At 40.2% G+C, this 20,122-nt stretch overlaps 1 protein-coding gene across 1 annotated transcript; it reads right to left on the bottom strand.

The window, feature by feature from the left end:
* Positions 1-1,551: 1,551 nt before the first annotated feature.
* On the bottom strand, positions 1,552-19,292 carry LOC146513830 (carnitine O-acetyltransferase-like). The gene is made up of 15 exons (XM_085167604.1): positions 18,751-19,292; positions 18,335-18,427; positions 17,870-18,166; positions 15,141-15,256; positions 13,932-13,985; positions 13,466-13,640; positions 12,338-12,512; positions 9,997-10,172; positions 9,443-9,543; positions 9,113-9,232; positions 6,323-6,445; positions 6,017-6,152; positions 2,752-2,814; positions 2,140-2,277; positions 1,552-1,979 (listed from the first exon to the last, which is right to left on the bottom strand). Exons 2-15 carry the CDS (start codon positions 18,359-18,361, stop codon positions 1,755-1,757), a joined length of 1,926 nt encoding a protein of 641 aa, XP_085023730.1. The 5' UTR covers positions 18,362-18,427; positions 18,751-19,292; the 3' UTR covers positions 1,552-1,754.
* Positions 19,293-20,122: the final 830 nt, after the last annotated feature.

Here is a 20,122-nt window from a genome sequence, read left to right on the forward strand (position 1 = left end):
TGGTTGGGTGTGGTGCTTGCACTTAATTGCACTCATCTGTCACCCGTTATATAAGGACTGCACTCACCTACAGCTCACTCTTTCTTAACTCCCACATGGGGCGGCAGCTGAGGTGAGTTTCTGTTTGAGTCTCTTGAGTTCATGTATTATTTTGAGTTACTGAATGACTTAAATCACACTTCATTTCCTTTCAGAGTTAGCAGTCTATGTGTGTCTTTCCTTTTAATACTGAATGTTCAATAAAACGAGAAACCTGCAAGTGATTGCTGACTGTTCATTCTCATCCTGACCATATGAGCCCATGATGGTAACAATCTCCAACCTCTTGAGCCTTCCTTCAAAACACTAGTGAATACCTCAGGAACTAGAACCCCGAGAAAGAAGAGGAGCAAAAACAGGAGCCAGCATGGAAGGACAGACACGTACCACCAACAGATCGAACAGTCACTGTGACCGACTGATGTTGAAAAATTCTTAGTGGTTCGGTTCAATCCCTGGCTCCTCTAGTCTGCATGCCAAGTATCCTTGGGCAAGATACTAACCCCAAATTGCTCTCAGATGCGTTCATCGGAGTATGCATGTGTATGAATGGTAGTGAGGAACTAATTCCATTTGGACACACAAACTGTTTTAGAATTAGGAATTTATTTATTGAGCCATAGCACAAACCACTGATGTGGAAGGACATAACGCTCTACGATTGTAAAATCATATCAATACATGCCATTGCCAGAAGGTTTGAAGTTTTTCTGTCCAGCACTCTTGAGACTTCAAGAGAGCTGGACAGGGCTATAAAAGGTCCTCAACTCAACTGCAAGACCAGTATCTTTTTTGTGTCTTTCAAAATGACCACCATCAGGCAACTGGTGTGAATGTCTCGAACCAAACAATCACAAACAGACTTCAAAGGGTGGCTTGAGCCCCGTGTCACTTCTCAACACTATGGAGTCAGATTGGAATTTGCCATGAGAAAATGACATATGAGAATTGGCAGCTCCACCGCTAACACCCTGTGCTTTTCACAAATGAGAATAGGTTCAATCTCTGTACATGTGACAGATGTGAAAGGGTCTGGAGAAGTAATCAAGAAAGTTTTGCTGCCTGTAACACTGATGCACAGACATCTACACGCTAGGCAATAGCACCCTGACTCTCAGTAGGTATCAGGAAGAAATCCTTGGAGTCCCTGTTAGACCCTACACTGGTGCACTACAATAACCAGTCTCGTTGCAAGAATATGCAGGCAGTTCCTGGAGGGTGAAGGAATTGATAGCACTGACTGGCTCCCATGCTTGCCTTAACCTAAATCTAATAGAACTCCTCTGGGCCCAGAGGAGACTTGTGTCGATCCGACGCCATCAGGTTGCACCTCAGACTGTCATGGAGCTCAGTGATACCCTGGTCCAGATCTAGATCTAGCAGTGTATAATCCAGATAAGCAAAATAATAATAATAATATTCTTTAATTTTACTTACTGTTTAATAAGGTGCATTTCCTTAGCATGTTTAATCTGAACTAGTTTCAAATCATAGTCAAAAATTAACACAGTCAATTAAAATAGTCCAGTCATTAAGCAATTTATTTGAAATGTACAAGAATCATGAGTTAACGATCTATAACATAAGAGCTTTTTATGACATGTTTTATTTTAAAACAAACAAAAATAAAATAGTTGAAAAATAAAGTTGAATGACTCGTATTAATCAACCAATTGCTTTGAATTTTGCTATCAAATAGCTTTCTTTACCTAGATCTAGGTAGAGCCATCTGGCTCTAGATTAGTTTCCTCCAGCAGCATCTTCATGTCTACCAGTGTATCTTCTAGGGTTTGTATCAGTCGTACCACATTATTTTCTTTGCAGCTTTTCCAGGCTGACACTACAAAGGTGAAATTGTCACTTGTAACACTGTAGCAAAAATCATATGAGTTTAGTTTTTCTGGAACAGCAGAACCCAGACAGGCAGCCTTGCACGCCACCTTGTGAATAACAGATGTGAGAATGTAATCGTTAGTTACTGGTGATCGTTTGTCATAATCAATTTTAGAGCATATAAAAAGGTATTGGATAAAAAAAATTAATCTCTTTTTGAACTGCAGTAGGCTTATAGTATGAAACATTTTCAGGCCCAGCCCTCACCTGACTTGTAGAAAGTAGAAAGTTAAAGGCTTTATTAAGGGAGGTATCTGTGTAGATGTCTGGCATGGGGATATTGTTCTCAATAGCTTGAACTTTCAGGGCTAAGAAGTGTCCAAATGTTGTCCGGCCACGAATTTCCTGTCATGATGGAGACGAGTCAATTTATTTGTAACAATAATCACCAGATTTAGTATTGCTGTAGTATTATTATTCACGGGGCACAAATTTCTGTTAAAGGATGAGGTTTAGCAAAACTAAATGTTATTCTTGCTAAGATGAATTACTTTAAATAGATTTGACTGCACAGCAAAACTGTTATACCCAATACACACAGACAACATGAACAATGTCTGTCTACTTCCAGGAACAACTCAAACCTTGTGCTTTAGGTCATCCTCTCCTCACTTCAAATACTATCTAAGGACCAGCTGTGTTTGACATTTTATACCATTACAGTTGTATTTTAAGTGATTCAACTGTTTCTCAAAAACTTGACTCTCTCAGTTTTGACTTAGAAAAACAAAGGGAACAAAACAAACAACACAAACATCTTTACAGTTTATAAATTGTAGTCACACTAATGTACTGAACGGTTATGGAAATTATACTCACCATGTTGGTGTTCCACATATGCACTTTTATAGCATTTTCCAATAAATTACGTTTCTCTGAGTTCTGGAAAAAACAAGACAAGGTTATAAGCCATACTTGTAACCAAATACGTTGTGTTAGACACCCAAAGCAGTGACAAAACAAAACCACAGGATTTAAGTAGAAAACAGCTTGAGGTTTAAAATATCGCATTAACTCGAAGCATACGTTAGTCGGAGATGCTGCTAGCACTTTGGTTAACGCTTCACCCGGCTTGCGACAAACCACTCTCAAAGAACGTCAGGGCCTCAGTAAGTATACCTTGGACAAACTGACTGACACAATTCCCAAGTGGATTGCAACAAACTGCAGACCTATTAATATTGTCGAGGACACAGGCTTTACAAAGGTTTTGCAAGATTAATTGAACAAGGCTCCAAGAAGAAGCACAATAATGTCAAAAACGCATGGGCTCTGCGAAACTGAAAAGGAAAAAAAAGCATGAGGATTTAGCTGTAGCCAAGCATGTCACCCTGACATGTGACTACTGGACTTCTGTGAGTAACATTAACTATCTTGGTGTTACTGGACATTTAAATACCACGTGTATTGAACATTTAACAGAGGCGCATGAGTGGGAAATTGGAGAAAGAAAAAAAAAATTCACAACTGTAGAAACTAAGTGTGCACGTAACATGACACCTGCAGCTAAACATTTGCCATTTGAGCACATGCCTTGTGTGGCTCACATCTTACAGAGATGCATCACTGTGGGTCTTGGTGTGTCAAGTGCTGGAAAAAATGTTGGCCGCTTCAAACATAGTCCAGCGACGCCTCAGAGCTGGAAACACAGCAAACAACCCTGGGGCAGGGGAAGGAGCCATTGATCCAGGACGTGCCAACACACTGGAATTCAACACTAGAAATGGTCAAGCGTCTAAACCGCAACCAAGCAGCAATTAAAGCGACCTTAGACCAACAGAGCCACAAACTTGTCAGGCTGATGCCAAAAGAATGGGACAAACGGCAGAAGGTGGAGTCTCTTCTGTAGCCCTGGAAGTCAGCAATCTATATAAAATTTAGGCTGAAATAAAATTGATTAAACAAAATCAATTTCTTGATTTGAAAGATGGAAGAAGAACCATTTTGTTCTTCTTCCATCTTTCCTTTCCTGTTTTCACTACAGGTACAGTGGGGCAAAAAAGTATTTAGTCAGCCACCGATTGTGCAAGTTCCCCCACTTAAAATGATGACAGAGGTCAGTAATTTGCACCAGAGGTACACTTCAACTGTGAGAGACAGAATGTGAAAAAAAAAAATCCATGAATTCACATGGTAGGATTTGTAAAGAATTTATTCGTAAATCAGGGTGGAAAATAAGTATTTGGTCAATAACAAAAATACAACTCAATACTTTGTAACATAACCTTTGTTGGCAATAACAGAGGTCAAACGTTTACTATAGGTCTTTACCAGGTTTGCACACACAGTAGCTGGTATTTTGGCCCATTCCTCCATGCAGATCTTCTCAAGAGCAGTGATGTTTTGGGGCTGTCGCCGAGCAACACGGACTTTCAACTCCCGCCACAGATTTTCTATGGGGTTGAGGTCTGGAGACTGGCTAGGCCACTCCAGGACTTTCAAATTGCTTCTTACGGAGCCACTCCTTTGTTGCCCGGGCGGTGTGTTTTGGATCATTGTCATGTTGGAAGACCCAGCCTCGTTTCATCTTCAAAGTTCTCACTGATGGAAGGAGGTTTTGGCTCAAAATCTCACGATACTTGGCCCCATTCATTCTGTCCTTAACACGGATCAGTCGTCCTGTCCCCTTGGCAGAAAAACAGCCCCATAGCATGATGTTTCCACCCCCATGCTTCACAGTAGGTATGGTGTTCTTGGGATGCAACTCAGTATTCTTCTTCCTCCAAACACGACGAGTTGAGTTTATACCAAAAAGTTCTACTTTGGTTTCATCTGACCACATCACATTCTCCCAATCCTCTGCTGTATCATCCATGTGCTCTCTGGCAAACTTCAGACGGGCCTGGACATGCACTGGCTTCAGCAGCGGAACACGTCTGGCACTGCGGGATTTGATTCCCTGCCGTTGTAGTGTGTTACTGATGGTGACCTTTGTTACTTTGGTCCCAGCTCTCTGCAGGTCATTCACCAGGTCCCCCCGTGTGGTTCTGGGATCTTTGCTCACCGTTCTCATGATCATTTTGACCCCACGGGATGAGATCTTGCGTGGAGCCCCAGATCGAGGGAGATTATCAGTGGTCTTGTATGTCTTCCATTTTCTGATGATTGCTCCCACAGTTGATTTTTTCACACCAAGCTGCTTGCCTATTGTAGATTCACTCTTCCCAGTCTGGTGCAGGTCTACAATTCTTTTCCTGGTGTCCTTCGAAAGCTCTTTGGTCTTGGCCATGGCGGAGTTTGGAGTCTGACTGGTTGAGGCTGTGGACAGGTGTCTTTTATACAGATGATGAGGTCAAACAGGTGCCATTCATACAGGTAACGAGTGGGGGACAGAAAAGCTTCTTACAGAAGACGTTACAGGTCTGTGAGAGCCAGGGATTTTCCTTGTTTGAGGTGACCAAATACTTATTTTCCACCCTGATTTACGAATAAATTCTTTACAAATCCTACCATGTGAATTCCTGGATTTTTTTTTTCACATTCTGTCTCTCACAGTTGAAGTGTACCTCTGGTGCAAATTCCTGACCTCTGTCATCATTTTAAGTGGGGGAACTTGCACAATCGGTGGCTGACTAAATACTTTTTTGCCCCACTGTATGTAACTGAGATTCCCGGTGGGGAATCCTACGTTTCCTTCTCAGTGGTACTGCCTGCCCTCTTCCACTTGCATAATGTTATGGAAATCTCTGATGATGATGATGATGATGATAATAATGATGATGATGATATGTCGCTAGGTTTAAAACAGCACTCCAAGCAGACCTAACCTCCCCTTAAGAAAACAATATCAACGATGAATGAATCAAGATTGCAACAGCTTTGGATGCTCGTTTCAAGGACTTGAAAGGCCTCTCCAAGAGTGACAGAGAGAGGGTGTGGACCACAGTTGGAAGAATGCTGAATGATCAGTCCCCACCTTGACAGACTTGTGAAGATGGGCCACCTAAGAAAATTAGTCTTTTAGAGATGGGCTCAGATTCAGAATCATTGACACATTAGCAGAATTAGCAGAATTGACACATTAGATGTAACACCGTATTGCACGGTTGCATATTGACATTGATTCGAATTCTTCCTATTTGACCTGCTTTTTGGGATCATCAAAAGACTTGACAAAGGCAGCTGAGGCACTGGAGGTTGAAAGGATTACACCTAACCGTCCTTTCTTGAACAAACGCATGGAGGCTGCTTCATATGATGCACAGCACTGCTGGTGGATCCTGCCAAGATAAGAAAAAAAAGTGGTCAACTCAGCATATGAAATGTTGAAATCATCACCTGAGAGCTATGTTAAAACTACATAAATCACCATTGTTAATGGAAACAAGACTTTTCCTTTCTTTAAAAAAAAAAAAAAAAAAATCATTCTTTTAGTCCTTTAGTATCTCACCTATAGTAGGCCAGCTGTATTGCCATCTGTATAAAAGCATCTGGGCTTATTCGATGTGCTTTTGGAATTTGTTTTCCAAAGTGATTGAATACCAAAACCCTGAGGTCCAGGTCTTGGGCATGCCTGTGATGGTGGAGATAGAAGACATGTGTAACAGTCACACAGTTATGCTAGTGTTCTTCATTTCAGATCCATGTGGCTGTTCCCTCTTTCTTTGGAGCTGTACCCTAAACTTCCATGTTTTCTGTATATAATCCACTGTCTGCGGAAACAATCTGATTAATTTAATTTCTGAGAAAATAACTCTGGAGCTCATTTAATCTGTTTTCCTGATACATTTCTAAAGTCTGATTTAATAAGACTTTTGCAAATAATGCTCCCCACTATAGGCATGCTTTAAAAATGAGCCTACCTAATGATTCAGGTAGGTTGCTGCTATCATGGTCCTGTGCCTTACACCCAGGTTATTCAGTTTTTGCACTTTAAAATATTCTGCTTATTACTCAAAATTAATTTATTAATTGCTTATTTTGTACTTTTTACATTAGAGTTTATTAGTTTTCATGGCATTTCTCTCAGTTCTCCTTTTTCTGTGCCAAATGTATTTTTGTCTGAGTTTCCTCGTTCCAGTTATTGTAACCCACTTCCTGTTTTGCTTCTCTTGTTTGACTGTCCCAGTTGTGTTCAGCTGGCTCTCATGACACTTGTTTATATTTAAGTTCTCCTCTTACTTCTCACTACGTCTATCACTCTTCCTTGTGTTCTTACCGCTTGTTACTAGAATTTTGGATTCTTTTTACTAGTTACCGGCAAAAACAAGGCTTTGTGAACCAGAAACAGGAATGTCAAACTCATTTTACATCACATGCCACATACAGCACACTTTGTTCTTAATAGTTTGACAGTTTTTTTTAAAAATGCAACTTAACTATGCATTTAATCCTCAAGACATCCTAATATAAGAGAAAATGCAATTTTAATAATATGTTCAAGTTTTTGACGAAGAAGACGAAGAAGACGAAGACGAAGATAAAACCAAAAAATTTAATTTCTATAGCAGACACACACAAAAAATCATCCTTTTGCCATAATGTTTATTTATTACTTAATTAGTTTCATGTAATATCAATGGCTTGGTTTTTAAACCTATGAAAATGTTCTTAAAAGTCCAAAAACTTAAAAAGCCATCCACTGGACCGGATTGGAGGCCCTCAACCCTTATGTTTGACAACCCTGTACTAAAAGGATCAAAATAATTGTAATGGAAAACAATCTGACCACCATTCCCACAGTGAAACCTTCTGGTCACTTTTGCCACTGTGACATCTTGATAATGCAATTCTTGTGAAAACACAAAAACAAGCATACCTCTAATCCACACAGAATGTCCCTTAGCAGGTTCCACCTCCACAGATATCTTGGTAGCCATCAACAAGTTTCTGGCATAATTCTGCCTGGATATTTGACCACTACTTGGCAGAATTACTTTAAAACTGGTTAGTTTCTTGGCTCGGACCCAGCTTTTAATCATAATCCACAAAAGATTTAATCTGATAATGGGTTGGGGTATTGGGAGGGCCATTTCAGAAGCTTTATGTTGGTTTTGGAAGGGATAACTGTTTGGGAACCCCCAACTGTTGATTGTAGGTGATGTACACCCCATTCTTCCATCTACAACTCCACTGTGTTGTAGGAGTTGAATAAATTGCTTTAAATGACCAGCTACATTTTTGATTGACCAGCATTACTATTTATTGATGTGACTCCTGACAGAAATAACAGGAGGATTTGTTAAGTGTACCATGCAAAACTCTGCCCTGAGAAACTCTCCTTTTGCAATATGCTTGTGATTATTTTCTATTTGCACCGAAGTGGTGTTGAGTCAGTTTTTGAAGGATTTGGCTGAATATTTTCCAATACTCAAATCAGTCATTTGATCACAGTCCACAAAGACATACTTTTTAGTTCCTGAAAAGAAAATTGAATGCAGAAAGATATTCAGTACATCAAAGGGAAAAACAAACAAATGCAGCCTTTGGTGATGTGCATGGATTCGGGACTTCAGCCAGTCAAATGATTTTCATCTAAGTATACTGTATATAGGGGGGAAGAAAAAACAAACAAAGAGACGTCCAATTACAGCTTGACGTCTCTGAATATGGACTATGTACAGCAATAGATGTATTTCCTAAACTGCAATGAAATAGTTGTTAAATCCCTTGAATTGAAGCTGAAAGTCTGAACTTTAATCATTGTCCAAATACATATGAACTGTGACTGTCAGTATGGACAACAGGAAGAGTGTTATGTAGTACTGTAGAATAATTTCAAACTCTGGCATTTCTTAACGCCACGTCCAAGAGAATCAGTTCACAGTTTCTGATTTCCACTCTCCCACAGTAAATGGACTCCTAGGTACATCAACACCTCACCTTCATGCTGCTTCCCTCTGCTATGATATCTGCTGTTCTTATGCGAGCTTGTATGGTTACTGACAAAGGAGAGTTCACACCCAAAGCTAAACTTAAACATTACTACAGAGTTTTAAATTAAGATGTTTTAGTTGTCCAACCCTTTAACTGTAGTGCAAAACTACAAACCTAGTGTTTCTGAGACAGACTTGCATGAAATAGGACTTTTAATAATGGTGGTATCGATAGAATATAGATTTGGTCAAAATAAGCTTTTATTTTCGTACCTGGTAAAGGGTTGTAATTTTCTTGAGTCTCTTAAGTTACATAAAAGCCCATTCATGTATCTAACAGAGCTTAAACAGGCATGTGCGCTTACTTGTCAACGCTCTGTTTAGCCTCCTCAATGGCTGTTTTCATGTCAGGGGTGATGTTAAAGTGTAGTTTCTGAGGCATTGGCAAAAGTGCCACAGGAGACTCCATCATCTGTGGTTTCTTCCTGTCTCCACACATTAAAAAAAAAAAAGTAGAACAGAACATCAAATCTAGTGACAGACGAAGTGACAGTCACTGTTAGGTGTGCTAGAAAATTGCTTAATGATGTTTAAGATGACATAATTACATTTGCAAAAACAACAGAAATTAAAATTTATAAAGAAAACGTGACATGCTCCTGAAGTGTGGTTTTTTTTAGAGGATGTAAACTTACATGGAAGATGTGATATAATCTGATAGAGCCATACATGGTGTGCCATCGATAATGGCATGCAACAAGGTAAACCCACATGTCCCATCTTCACCAACAATAAACTGAAAGAAAGACACACAAATTAAGTACTACATTACTTTCAACTTTGAGACTGTTTCTTCATGTGCGGTTCTGTTACTGAGCTTCTATGATAGGGAAGTTTTTTAGTAAATTGGGCCATCAATATAGGCTTTTAAAGTGCTGGTTTAAAATGTAAAAATAACACTACTACAATGATGATGATAATAATAATAATAATAATAATAATAATAATAATAATAATAATAACAACAACAACAACTACTAAGGTAAAGGCACCTAGAAGGTCATTGGCATTTAAACATAGTAACCCTTCTTACTATTCTCACACTGAAACAGACTGTTTTCACTTTTCTTTTGCATTAGTAGAACTACTCTATTATTAACTTTTCGCACAACTTTAATCTGATCTCTATGCAAGGTAAAATAGAGCTTGCCTGAATGATACATCAGTGGTTCGGTTTTCCTTCTCTCACCTGCAGCGATTTGTCAAACCAGCGGTTAGCACCGTTCCACTGGGTGCCGCCTCCATGCAAAACCTGCACTGGTTCAAACCTGCTATACTTCTCATATGTCCGAGGCATGGCTTTGTCCAAACACAGCACACAGATGCTCCTTTCAATGGCTGAAATTGATTTTTTGTTGGAGGGATCTGAACAAATTAAGCACAAAGACACACAAAGCAAATATGCTGTTAAGATAAATTTAACAGATCTAATTACATGAAATCCTTACACAATTGTTTAATATTCTAGAAAATCTAAAATGTAATATTCTAATCTGAAGGTTAGCCGTTCGATCCATTCTGCATGCCAAACATATAACTCCAAGTTGTTTTCCGATTCATCCATGGGAGTATTAATGCATGTGAATGCATGTGCACATGCATCAAACAGCATGCAGCCTGTTTCAGTTGCTCTTGCTTTTTCTTTTTACTTTAGCTTTTTTCTTACTTATTTCTTTGACCTTAGTACTTAAGAGTGTTCCTCCTTTTTTAATATCTCTCTTTTTAAAACATTTGGATCGATAGAGTTTTTGTTCTGTTTATTACCACGGAATAGTTACTTTTTTTGAGGAATGGCAGCGCGGAGGAGCCGCTACACACCGCACAGGTTGTTTACTCCAGAGATCAGCTGATCGCCCTGATGCCGTTGGCATGGCACCTGTCATCAAACTGCACTGTTGAACTAGGGCTGTATTATTTGCCCAGGAAATGTTCCCATGTGAGCTTGGTGGCTGTTTACGTTCCCCCCTCGACTAACCCCACAGCTGCATGTGACATTATCCACTCTGCTATAGCCCGGTTACACACTCAGCACCCGAGTGCTTTCACTTCCATCTTGGGTGATTTCAACCATGTCGCCTTGGACACTACACTGCCAACTTTCACACAATATGTGGTCTGTTGCACCAGCATGGGGAGACTTTTAGATGCACTGCATAGTAATGTCAAGGACGCATACAGTTCATTCTCCCTCCCCCCACTCGGTAAGTCAGATCATAACCTGATTCACCTCACACCCTGCTATGTGCTTATTGTGGGGAGGGAGCCTGTGACCACTACAAGTATTAGGAGGTGGTCGGAGGAGGCCTTAGCGGAACAACAGGGTTGTTTTGAATTGACAAACTGGAAGGCTCTTAGAGTGAGGGCATCAATGGACTTACTGATCCTATCACCGACTACATAACCTTCTGCACCAACTCCACTGTCCCAACTCAGACTGTCCATTGTTACCCAAATAACAAGCTGTGGGTAACTAAGGACATCAAAGCACTCCTGAAGGACAAGAAGAGGGCTTCAGAGTGGTTCAGGCATTATTGAAGGGCCAGATCAGAGAGGCTGAGGACAATTACAGGAGAAAATCCCACATCATGAAGACCCTGGGAAGACTCATCCTTGACCAGCTCCGACCTCTAGTCTGGCCAAATCAGGATCCCCTTCAGTTTGCTTACCAGCCCCACCTCAGAGCTGAGGACGCCATCATCTACCAGCTCAATTGTGTCTACGCCCATTTCGATGAGCCGGGAAGCATGGTGGGGTCATGTTTTTCGATGTTTCCAGTGCATTCAATACCATGAGGCCAACCCTTCTGGGTGATCGTCTATGCTGTTGCATGCTGGGGCAGCCGGTAGAGGGTTGCAGATGCCAACAGACTCAAACTGTTCCGCAAGGCCAGTAATGTTGCTGGGATGGAGCTGGACTCCCTTAGGGTGGTGTCTAAGAGGTGAATGTTGTCTAAGATAAGGATAATGCTGGCCATAATGCCCCCCACCCTACCCTACTCTCTCTGCTGGCTAGTCACAGGAGCATGTTCAGTGAGAGACCAAGATTACTAAAAAGCACCACTGAACGACTCAGAAAATCATTCCTGCCCCTGGCCATCCCCTTGCATCTCCTCCATGTAATACACTGCACACACTGCAATATTTAGACCCTCTTGCACACGCTCTACAGTAAAATAACAAATGACAGCGTTTCACAGGTTGAGCTTGAAATTGCTTAAAGTGTCTACATTTACACATTTTTAAATAAATAAATGAATACATCTAAAGTGAATTCAAACTGGAAATAGGCGGTGGTTAGATTATGATATTACTTATTCTTCTGACCTAAATTTATTGCTCTTGTATTAACATTTGTGTCCCAATGGTAGGTGGGGTTACACAGGTGACCATAACACTTTGCATATGACTAATTATAATCTACTGTGTCCCTTAACAATGAACCTTTGCCCTTAAAACCCTTGTTTTTACTTAATATTACACACAATTTTTGTAAGCCTCTTTACATGTCTATGGAAATATAATTGTGCTCACCCTGGACCAGTTTGTTATAGTATTTGTACCAGGCGTCCCGGCGCAGGGTCGTGAGAATACCAACATGCTCTGTGTTGGTCTCTAGTGACAAATTACAGATCCACTCCAGCTGAACACAAAGCTGATCAGCAGTGATCGGAGTGCCATCACTGTGGTAGACCTCCACTGTAAAGAACTGAAAAGAGAGACAACAATGCTGGAATGACAGTTCAACACTAAGAAAGAGACCACTTGTAATTCAGGCATTACTGCCCATTGTTAAAGGAACTGGAAGGTCAAAACTTATTCCAAATAAATTAAACATGAGTATTCCCGTGAAATGTATGACAATTTTAGTAGCACCTTAAATTAAGCCTTAGAGGTCTAAGAAGCTTAGAAAGAAGAGCGTCTGGACTTCTCTAAATTGCTTGAAGATGTTTCACCTCTCATCCGAGAAGCTTCTTCAGTTCAAGGGTCAAATTTTGGAGAGTCCCAGATTTAAGCCCCGTGGGAGTGTCCACCCCAAGAGGGACAAAAGGACCCCTAATGATCCTCTACTTAATCACACGAGCCCAGGTGTAAAAACGGGTGTAGGTCACAATCAGGCATGGTTTTGGGTGAGCTCATTGTGAAACCTAGCCCCACCCTATAATGTGATTTCCTGAGTTCAAATGGCCCGGGATGTGAGTGCGCATTAAGGAGTCTGGGAAGGAATCTCAACACTGGATTATAGATGGCAGACAGTTGGTGCCGTAAGATGGTCATTCACAGTGGACATAAATGGCTTCTTTCACTCCTCTTTCAAACCATCTGTCTTCTCTGTCCAAAATGTGAAGATTGGCATCCTCAAAAGAGTAACCTTTGTCCCTTAAATCCTCTTTCAAGGATGCAAATGAAATGAAAGTAAATGTAGGGAGAAACCTTGTTTGATTTGTTTTTCTGTATGTGCTGTGATAACTTTTCAAGAGTTATTAGAAAAAGTTTTTTTTAGTAAGTACTCCTTGATATAATGTATATAGTGCCTTGTTTTTAATAATAAGCTGGTGCTTGAGCCGGTGCTTTTTACCTGGACTTGTAGAATTCAAGTTTGATAAATAATGGGGCCCTGAACTCAAACACCTCAATAAAGGTGTATGTTTGACACCTCACCTGAGAGTTTTGTGCCACTGTAATGTGTCTGGGGTTGGAGTTGGAGTTCTTGGTATGGAACACCAATGAGTCAGTCTTCTGTCCAGGGACACGGCAGGATGACAGTGCCCGGAAGTATTGCATCATACAGAGGGGCTCTCCTCGCATATATTGTAGTGGTACTGGTAGTGTCTCACTGCAAAATTAAGAGGGTGTGTCCTAACATACATTCGTGGTTAAATTTTAAAAAAGACAAGACAACCAACAACTTTAAAACCTCTATTCAAATATTCTGGTTCATAGAGTTCACTGACTATTTTACATTATTATAAAGTGAACCCAGCATTTGTCAAACATGCTTCCTGGAAAACAGCCCTGGTCCCCAGCCAGGCATCTTTCAGTGTTTCACATTGTGTCCATGGTCCACTACACCATCTTTGCCATGTTTGTGATTGCAAGAAGTTTTAAGTGATCTGATGGTACTCACTCCTCAATCATTGTCTTGAAGTCCAGAACAGCTCTTATCACTTTGGCAGCACACCTGTTCAGAAAAAACAGTTATAAAACAATACAACATAAACGTTTTCAATGCAATATGACTCACTAAAAGCAAAGTGGCCAAGATACCTAATGTGGGTCAAACTCCTAAAACCAAAGATCCTTATAATTTATACCGTACAATTTATCTGTAACTGCCCATGGACAAAATATGTTCAGCTATTTTCACACAGACCAGTTGATCCTGCATGAATTATTGAAATTATACACAAAACCAAATTCAGAAAAAGCTGGGACACTAAAATTAAAGTTCGACCCACGATCTTGATCTGGTGGTCGGGGTGAGTGACTGATGTACCAGCACCAATGCAGAATGAATGAGAAGTGATCTGAAGTGATCAGAAGAAATCCTGGATTACACAAGAACTTGATGGAAAACTGAGGGGTAGTGACATGGTTGGACTCAGTGAGTGTGAACAGGCTCTGACGGTGAAGCATGCTAGGATTTTTGAAGCTGGAATTAATGTACCAATAGGTTGTAAATTCTTAGGGTGTAGTTCATCTTGAAATAGAATATGGAAAGTAGTTGGCAGGTATGCTTCATTTGAGTAAGATTTCCCAAATGAACGAAGGTGATGGCAAGCAGTTTTGGAGTATTAGTTGTACTGGTCTGTAACTGTAACTGTAACTGGCCAGTTAGAAGAGAACCACCTTCTACCATGATAACCCCTAAAACCAGCTGAATGTCATCAAGCTGATCATCATTGAAGGACTTTTCTCATCTCCACATATAAATTAAAAACACAGAATATTTCCCCTAAGCTAGTTAACTCACTGCTAGCCTATTGGATGGGATATTGCCACATGTTTACATTTGTTTTCTTGACTTCTTAGTTTAATCTTTTGGAAGATTTAAAATAAAATAAAAAAATAAAAATAAAAAACTTGCTGGGTCTGTGTTTACATTAAAAGATCCTGCAGTAGACAGTAAGTAGGGTCCAAGTGCAGGTCCATGCTGAGCAAGTTGGATAAGACAGTGGGCCAGCACACATCTTTGTATTTTCTAATGTACAAAATTACCAATGCATGGTAGTATATTTTCCTTTTCTGATGTCCATAAAGTCAGATGCTCAGCTAACTAAAACAGAGTTCGAGTCCTTCCATGCCATTTGTTTTATGTGTGTGCACATGTGCTTACCTTATTTGTCCCTGTTTATCAGTGAAGTCCATTTTGGGAAGAACAAATCCACCGTTAGAAATCAGCAAAGATTCCCTCGAGTCCAAATAATTAATCTGTATCCCATAATCTGCAAGCTGCAAAAAGAAAACGCATAAACAGTCTGTCTGAAAATTCTTTGATTACTTTTATTGTTATAGTAGTTCAATTCAATTTTATTTATATAGTGCCAGATCCCAACAACAAATGGCTCAAGGTGTTTTATATTGTAAAAGAATTACAATAATACAAAGAAAACAAACACCCCAACAATCATATGACCCCCTATGAGCAAATGTCTTGGCAACAATGGGAAGGAAAAACTCCCTTTTAACAGGAAGAAAACTCCAGCAGAACCAGGCTCAGGGAGGGCTGACTATCTGCTGCAACTGGTTGGAGTGAGGGGAGATAGACAGGAAAAAGACATGATGTGGAAGAGAGCCAGAGATTAATAATAACAAATAATTAAATGCAGAGAACTATATAAACACGTGATTGAAAAAGGCGACTAAAGGAGAAACACACAATGAATTATGGCAGCCTAGACCTATTGTTTCCTAAGAAAGGATTCAGGATCACCAGCTCCAACCCAAACTTCAAGCTTGGGTTCTGCCTCCTATTCTGGACTGTACTTAAATACAAGTTACTTGGATGTGTCACTACTTTGGAAGACCCTGGAAGAACTGATGATCTTGAATCACCAGTTGTTGTCAGGGGTTGCTGAGTGGAGGCGAGGAAGAAGGAACCCAAACGCAGGACTCGCAGGTAGGTGTAGCCTGGTGATTTATTATCAATGGAGTGAACAAACAGAACAGAGGTAGGAAATGGCTGGCTGGCTGGACGACTGACTGAATGACTGAAGGACTGACTGAAAGACTGACTGAAAGACTGAAGGACTGACTGAAAGACTGAAGGACTGACTGAAAGACTGAAGGACTGACTGAAAGACTGAAGGACTGACTGAAAGACTGAATGGCTGGCTGACTGAACGAAGGCAGAAATGACAACATAACATCAATGACACGACAAGGGCTGAAGGGAAGAGGGCTTAAATACATGATTAACAATGACAACGATTGGAGACAGGTGAGTGAACAGCTGAACATAATGAACTAATGATAAATGGGAAGAGGACTGAACATAATGCACACAGACTAAGGCTAACACAATAAAACAGGAAGTGGAACAGGCAGTAGGTAAACGGTGAACGTGAACTGAAAATACTGGGTCAACGACCCAGAAACCCTGACAGTTGTTTATAAATGGCTTCAAGAGACTTTCCCAATATGTGCATATCGACTATTCTCCATCCTAAAATATTTGAGTATATGTATGCATGTATAATTTTAACCTGTGTAGATTACAGAAATCCTAAATAAATTCAAACTTCTGTTCCCAATTCTTACGTTTAAAAAAAAAAAAATTCATTTAAGATGTATCCGGTACAGTTTTTCCCCTGGAAAATGGACGATTTAAAACAGGGGCAGGCAACTCCAGGCCTCAATTGATGGCGTCCTGCAGGTTTTAGATGTGTCCTTAATCCAACACAGCTAATTAAAATTGCTGAATCACCTCCTCAACATGTCTTGAAGTTCCCCAGAGGCCTGGTAATGAACTAATCATTTGATTCAAGTGTGTTGATCCAGGGTGATGTCTAAAACCTGCAGGACACAGGCACTTGAGGCCTGGAGTTGCCTACCCCTGGTTTAAAGGAATCATTAAAGACCCCAAATTAGCAAGACATTCATGCCCATGATTGATGTATGTAAACTTCTGACCACAGCTAGTCAGTGAATATTTTCAACTTGAATATTTCATTCATCAATATCCTAATATGGGATTAAGTGTTCTTTTAACTTTCTGAATATTATTTTAGTTTACATATTATTTTAGTTTACAGGGCTAACAGGTCTACACTGTTGCTGCTGCCCTCCATGCTACCCTGTCCCACTTGGAGCACCAGGGGAGCTACGCACACCTCTTTATTGACTTCAGCTCTGCCTTTAACACCATCCACCCTCACAGATTGGTGACCAAGCTGATAACCCCAGGACTCCCATATTCCGCCTGTCTTTGGATTAAGGACTTTCTGACAAACCGCAGCTCCACAGCTCCTCGGCCATCAGCATCAGCACTGGTTCTCCCTAGGGCTGTGTGTTGAGCTCCCTGCTCTTCACGCTATACATATATGACTGTGCCCTCACTCAACACAGTAACACCATCGTCAGATTTGCAGACGACACCACTGTGGTGGGGCTCATCTCTCGGGGAGATGAGACTCCTATAGGGACGAAGTGGAGCAGGTGACAGCGTGGTGCAGAGAAAGCAACCTGCTCCTGAACACATTTAAGACCAAGGAGATTGTTGTGGATTTCAAGAAAAAGAAAATGGACATTAAACCACTTTACATCAGTGGGGATGGGTGGAGATTGTGTCGGACCTGGGAGTTCACCATATCATTTAAATTACTTTACTTAAGATATATCAATCAAAAATGTAAATGGGAGCAAATTATAATAAAACAACCCAAAAACAACCCAACAATAAGCCACTGACAATAATGTTTCTGAAAAAGCTGTGAATGGAGACACATCAGGACAAAAACCATTATGATTTCTCACCACAGTCCCTCCTGAACTGCACCTATCAGCTCTCCTGTCCGACCACTAACATGGACAGTTAAGGACATTTAATCCATGTTTTGCACTCACCCAGTTGTCAGTAGTGCACGCTTTCCTCTCCAGGCTTCTCTGCAGTTTCTCTCCATCACCTCCTTCTTTGAGGAACTCCTTCATCAGCCGTTTTGCGTGCTTCAGCTCATCCTCTGTTACAATGGGCTCCAGACAGCTCAGATAGCGTTCACAGGTCTCCCGCAGAGGGGGCACAGGCAGACGGGGCAGTCCTTTCTGATGGTTCAGATACCTGCCACCCATCAGAGAGTCCGATGCAGAATTTACCAGCCGACAGGATTTCACCAAGCCATAGGAATTCATCATTCCAACAGTCACCTGACAGATGCAAAAATGTTTTAGTTACTACATTAAATTCTGTGAGACAAATAAAAATAAGATCATTAATAATGATACAATAAAAAAAACATATTGTTAAGAGCCAGGGAAATGATTTACACTATTACATTAACAAAAGGCTAAGTTAACTGAGAGCATGTTACTTACTATAATTCTGTTCAGAATTCTCAACATTTTCTTTCAGTAAACTTCCACAGTTGGAGTTAATTGTTAAACCCGTTTAACTGTCAGGTCACAGTGCTGTTGAGAAAATATTTGAAAAAGAAAATCCTCTGGTTAAAGGAAATGATAAATGCTCCCCTCCCCCAACAAGACAATTAACCTAAGTAAACCAGATAAAAAGGGACATGAAAGCCTTTCTTTTTCTCTGCAGCAGTTAATAAAGCAAATAGAACGGTTTAATAGTTAATAATAATTAACATATTTTTGATAGTATTAAAATAACATCGTTACCACTTTTAACTTACAGTCACCAATAAATTGGTAAATTATTCTGTTGTGTGTTTATATTTAAATTTGCACAGTTTGCTAATAGTTTTGCCTTTTTTTGCCTTTGGAGTTACCTGTCAGCAGCTACAGCTCTTCCTGGTTTAGCAAAAGATGAAGGTAATGGTGAAGTTGATTGAAATATAAAGACCAACCAAACAGAACAATCTATCTTCTTCTACTTCTTGATGCATCTAGATTGACTAGATGCATCAATGGTATATTGCTTCCATCTACTGTTTATTGTTACCCGAGTAAATCTTCGGCTGTCACAGCTTGGGTTTAGTTATGGTTTTCTGAGACACAGGTGAGAACTCTGATGGAAGCAATTAAGGTGGAGTAGACACTCAGAGCCCTATTCAATAAAGCAAGTTCAGCGTATCCAGGTTATCTTTACATTATCTGAATTCAGTTACACTACATTGGTAATCGGAGCTTAATTGGTAAGCTACACCCATCCTCCATCTTCATTTTCACCAATGCCAGCATCTAGAATGTGGAGGATCCTATCCTAATTCGTGTCATTCCCGGGTCTCCATTCTGCCATATTGGTTCATCTGAGTTTAAGCACTAAATAGCTTTTATTTGAATTTTCTATAAATCATGTTGATTGGATGAGCTATCCTTATTGGCATTTAGAAAACAGGCAGTGAAAAATCAGCTCAAAGCAAAAAATGCAAGTTCATGTTAAAGTTTTTGTCAAATTAGGATATTGTCAGGTACATACAGTGTGTCACTTGTAATCTCTTGCAGGTTTTCTGCAAGTCTGGCAAACCAAGCATGTAAAAAGTAGTTTGAGTTCCACAATTATTATAACTTTGGTGCTAAAACATGAAAAAGTCTGATGGCAATACTAGTTTTACTGTTTCTAGTCTTACCATCACTTTCAATTGGCATAAGACTTGTCTGGGCAGGATGCGTGACAATAAAGACACAAGTGCATCTCACATGACAGAAGTAACCCTGTTCAGGGATTTTGGCCTTACAGTTCTGCAAAGTGTTTTTTCTTTCCCTCAAAAGCTTATCTTTTAGATCTTCAATAAACATCAGATGAGCTGTGTCTATATTTACCTGCCTGCAGGGCCTGCCTCAAGTGACCCGCTCCCTCATCCCTTCCTCTTTAACAGTACAAAAGAGTCGAGTCATTGTTAACCCTGAATAATCCATTTGCTTCTAATAATCTTTTATAGTTGTTTTTATATGTGGAACATGCAGGGAAAGAAGGCTTCAGTAAAAGTTGCAGCTTGGGTAAATCAGCATAAATCCCCATGGTAAATTATTCTACGAACCTAACCTGCTCTGAGAGATTTTCTAGGAATGGCAACACTATTTTCTGGAAAACTAATTGTCAGTGGAACCTAGCCTGTAGATTAATCAGCAGAAAGAAATCTGCATACTGACCAATCAATTCTCCAGAAAACAGCATCACCATTTCAGGAAAATCTCTCA

Source organism: Neolamprologus multifasciatus, chromosome 7, assembly GCF_963576455.1.
Source record: "Neolamprologus multifasciatus chromosome 7, fNeoMul1.2, whole genome shotgun sequence".
In the NCBI taxonomy this organism is placed as follows: domain Eukaryota; kingdom Metazoa; phylum Chordata; class Actinopteri; order Cichliformes; family Cichlidae; genus Neolamprologus; species Neolamprologus multifasciatus.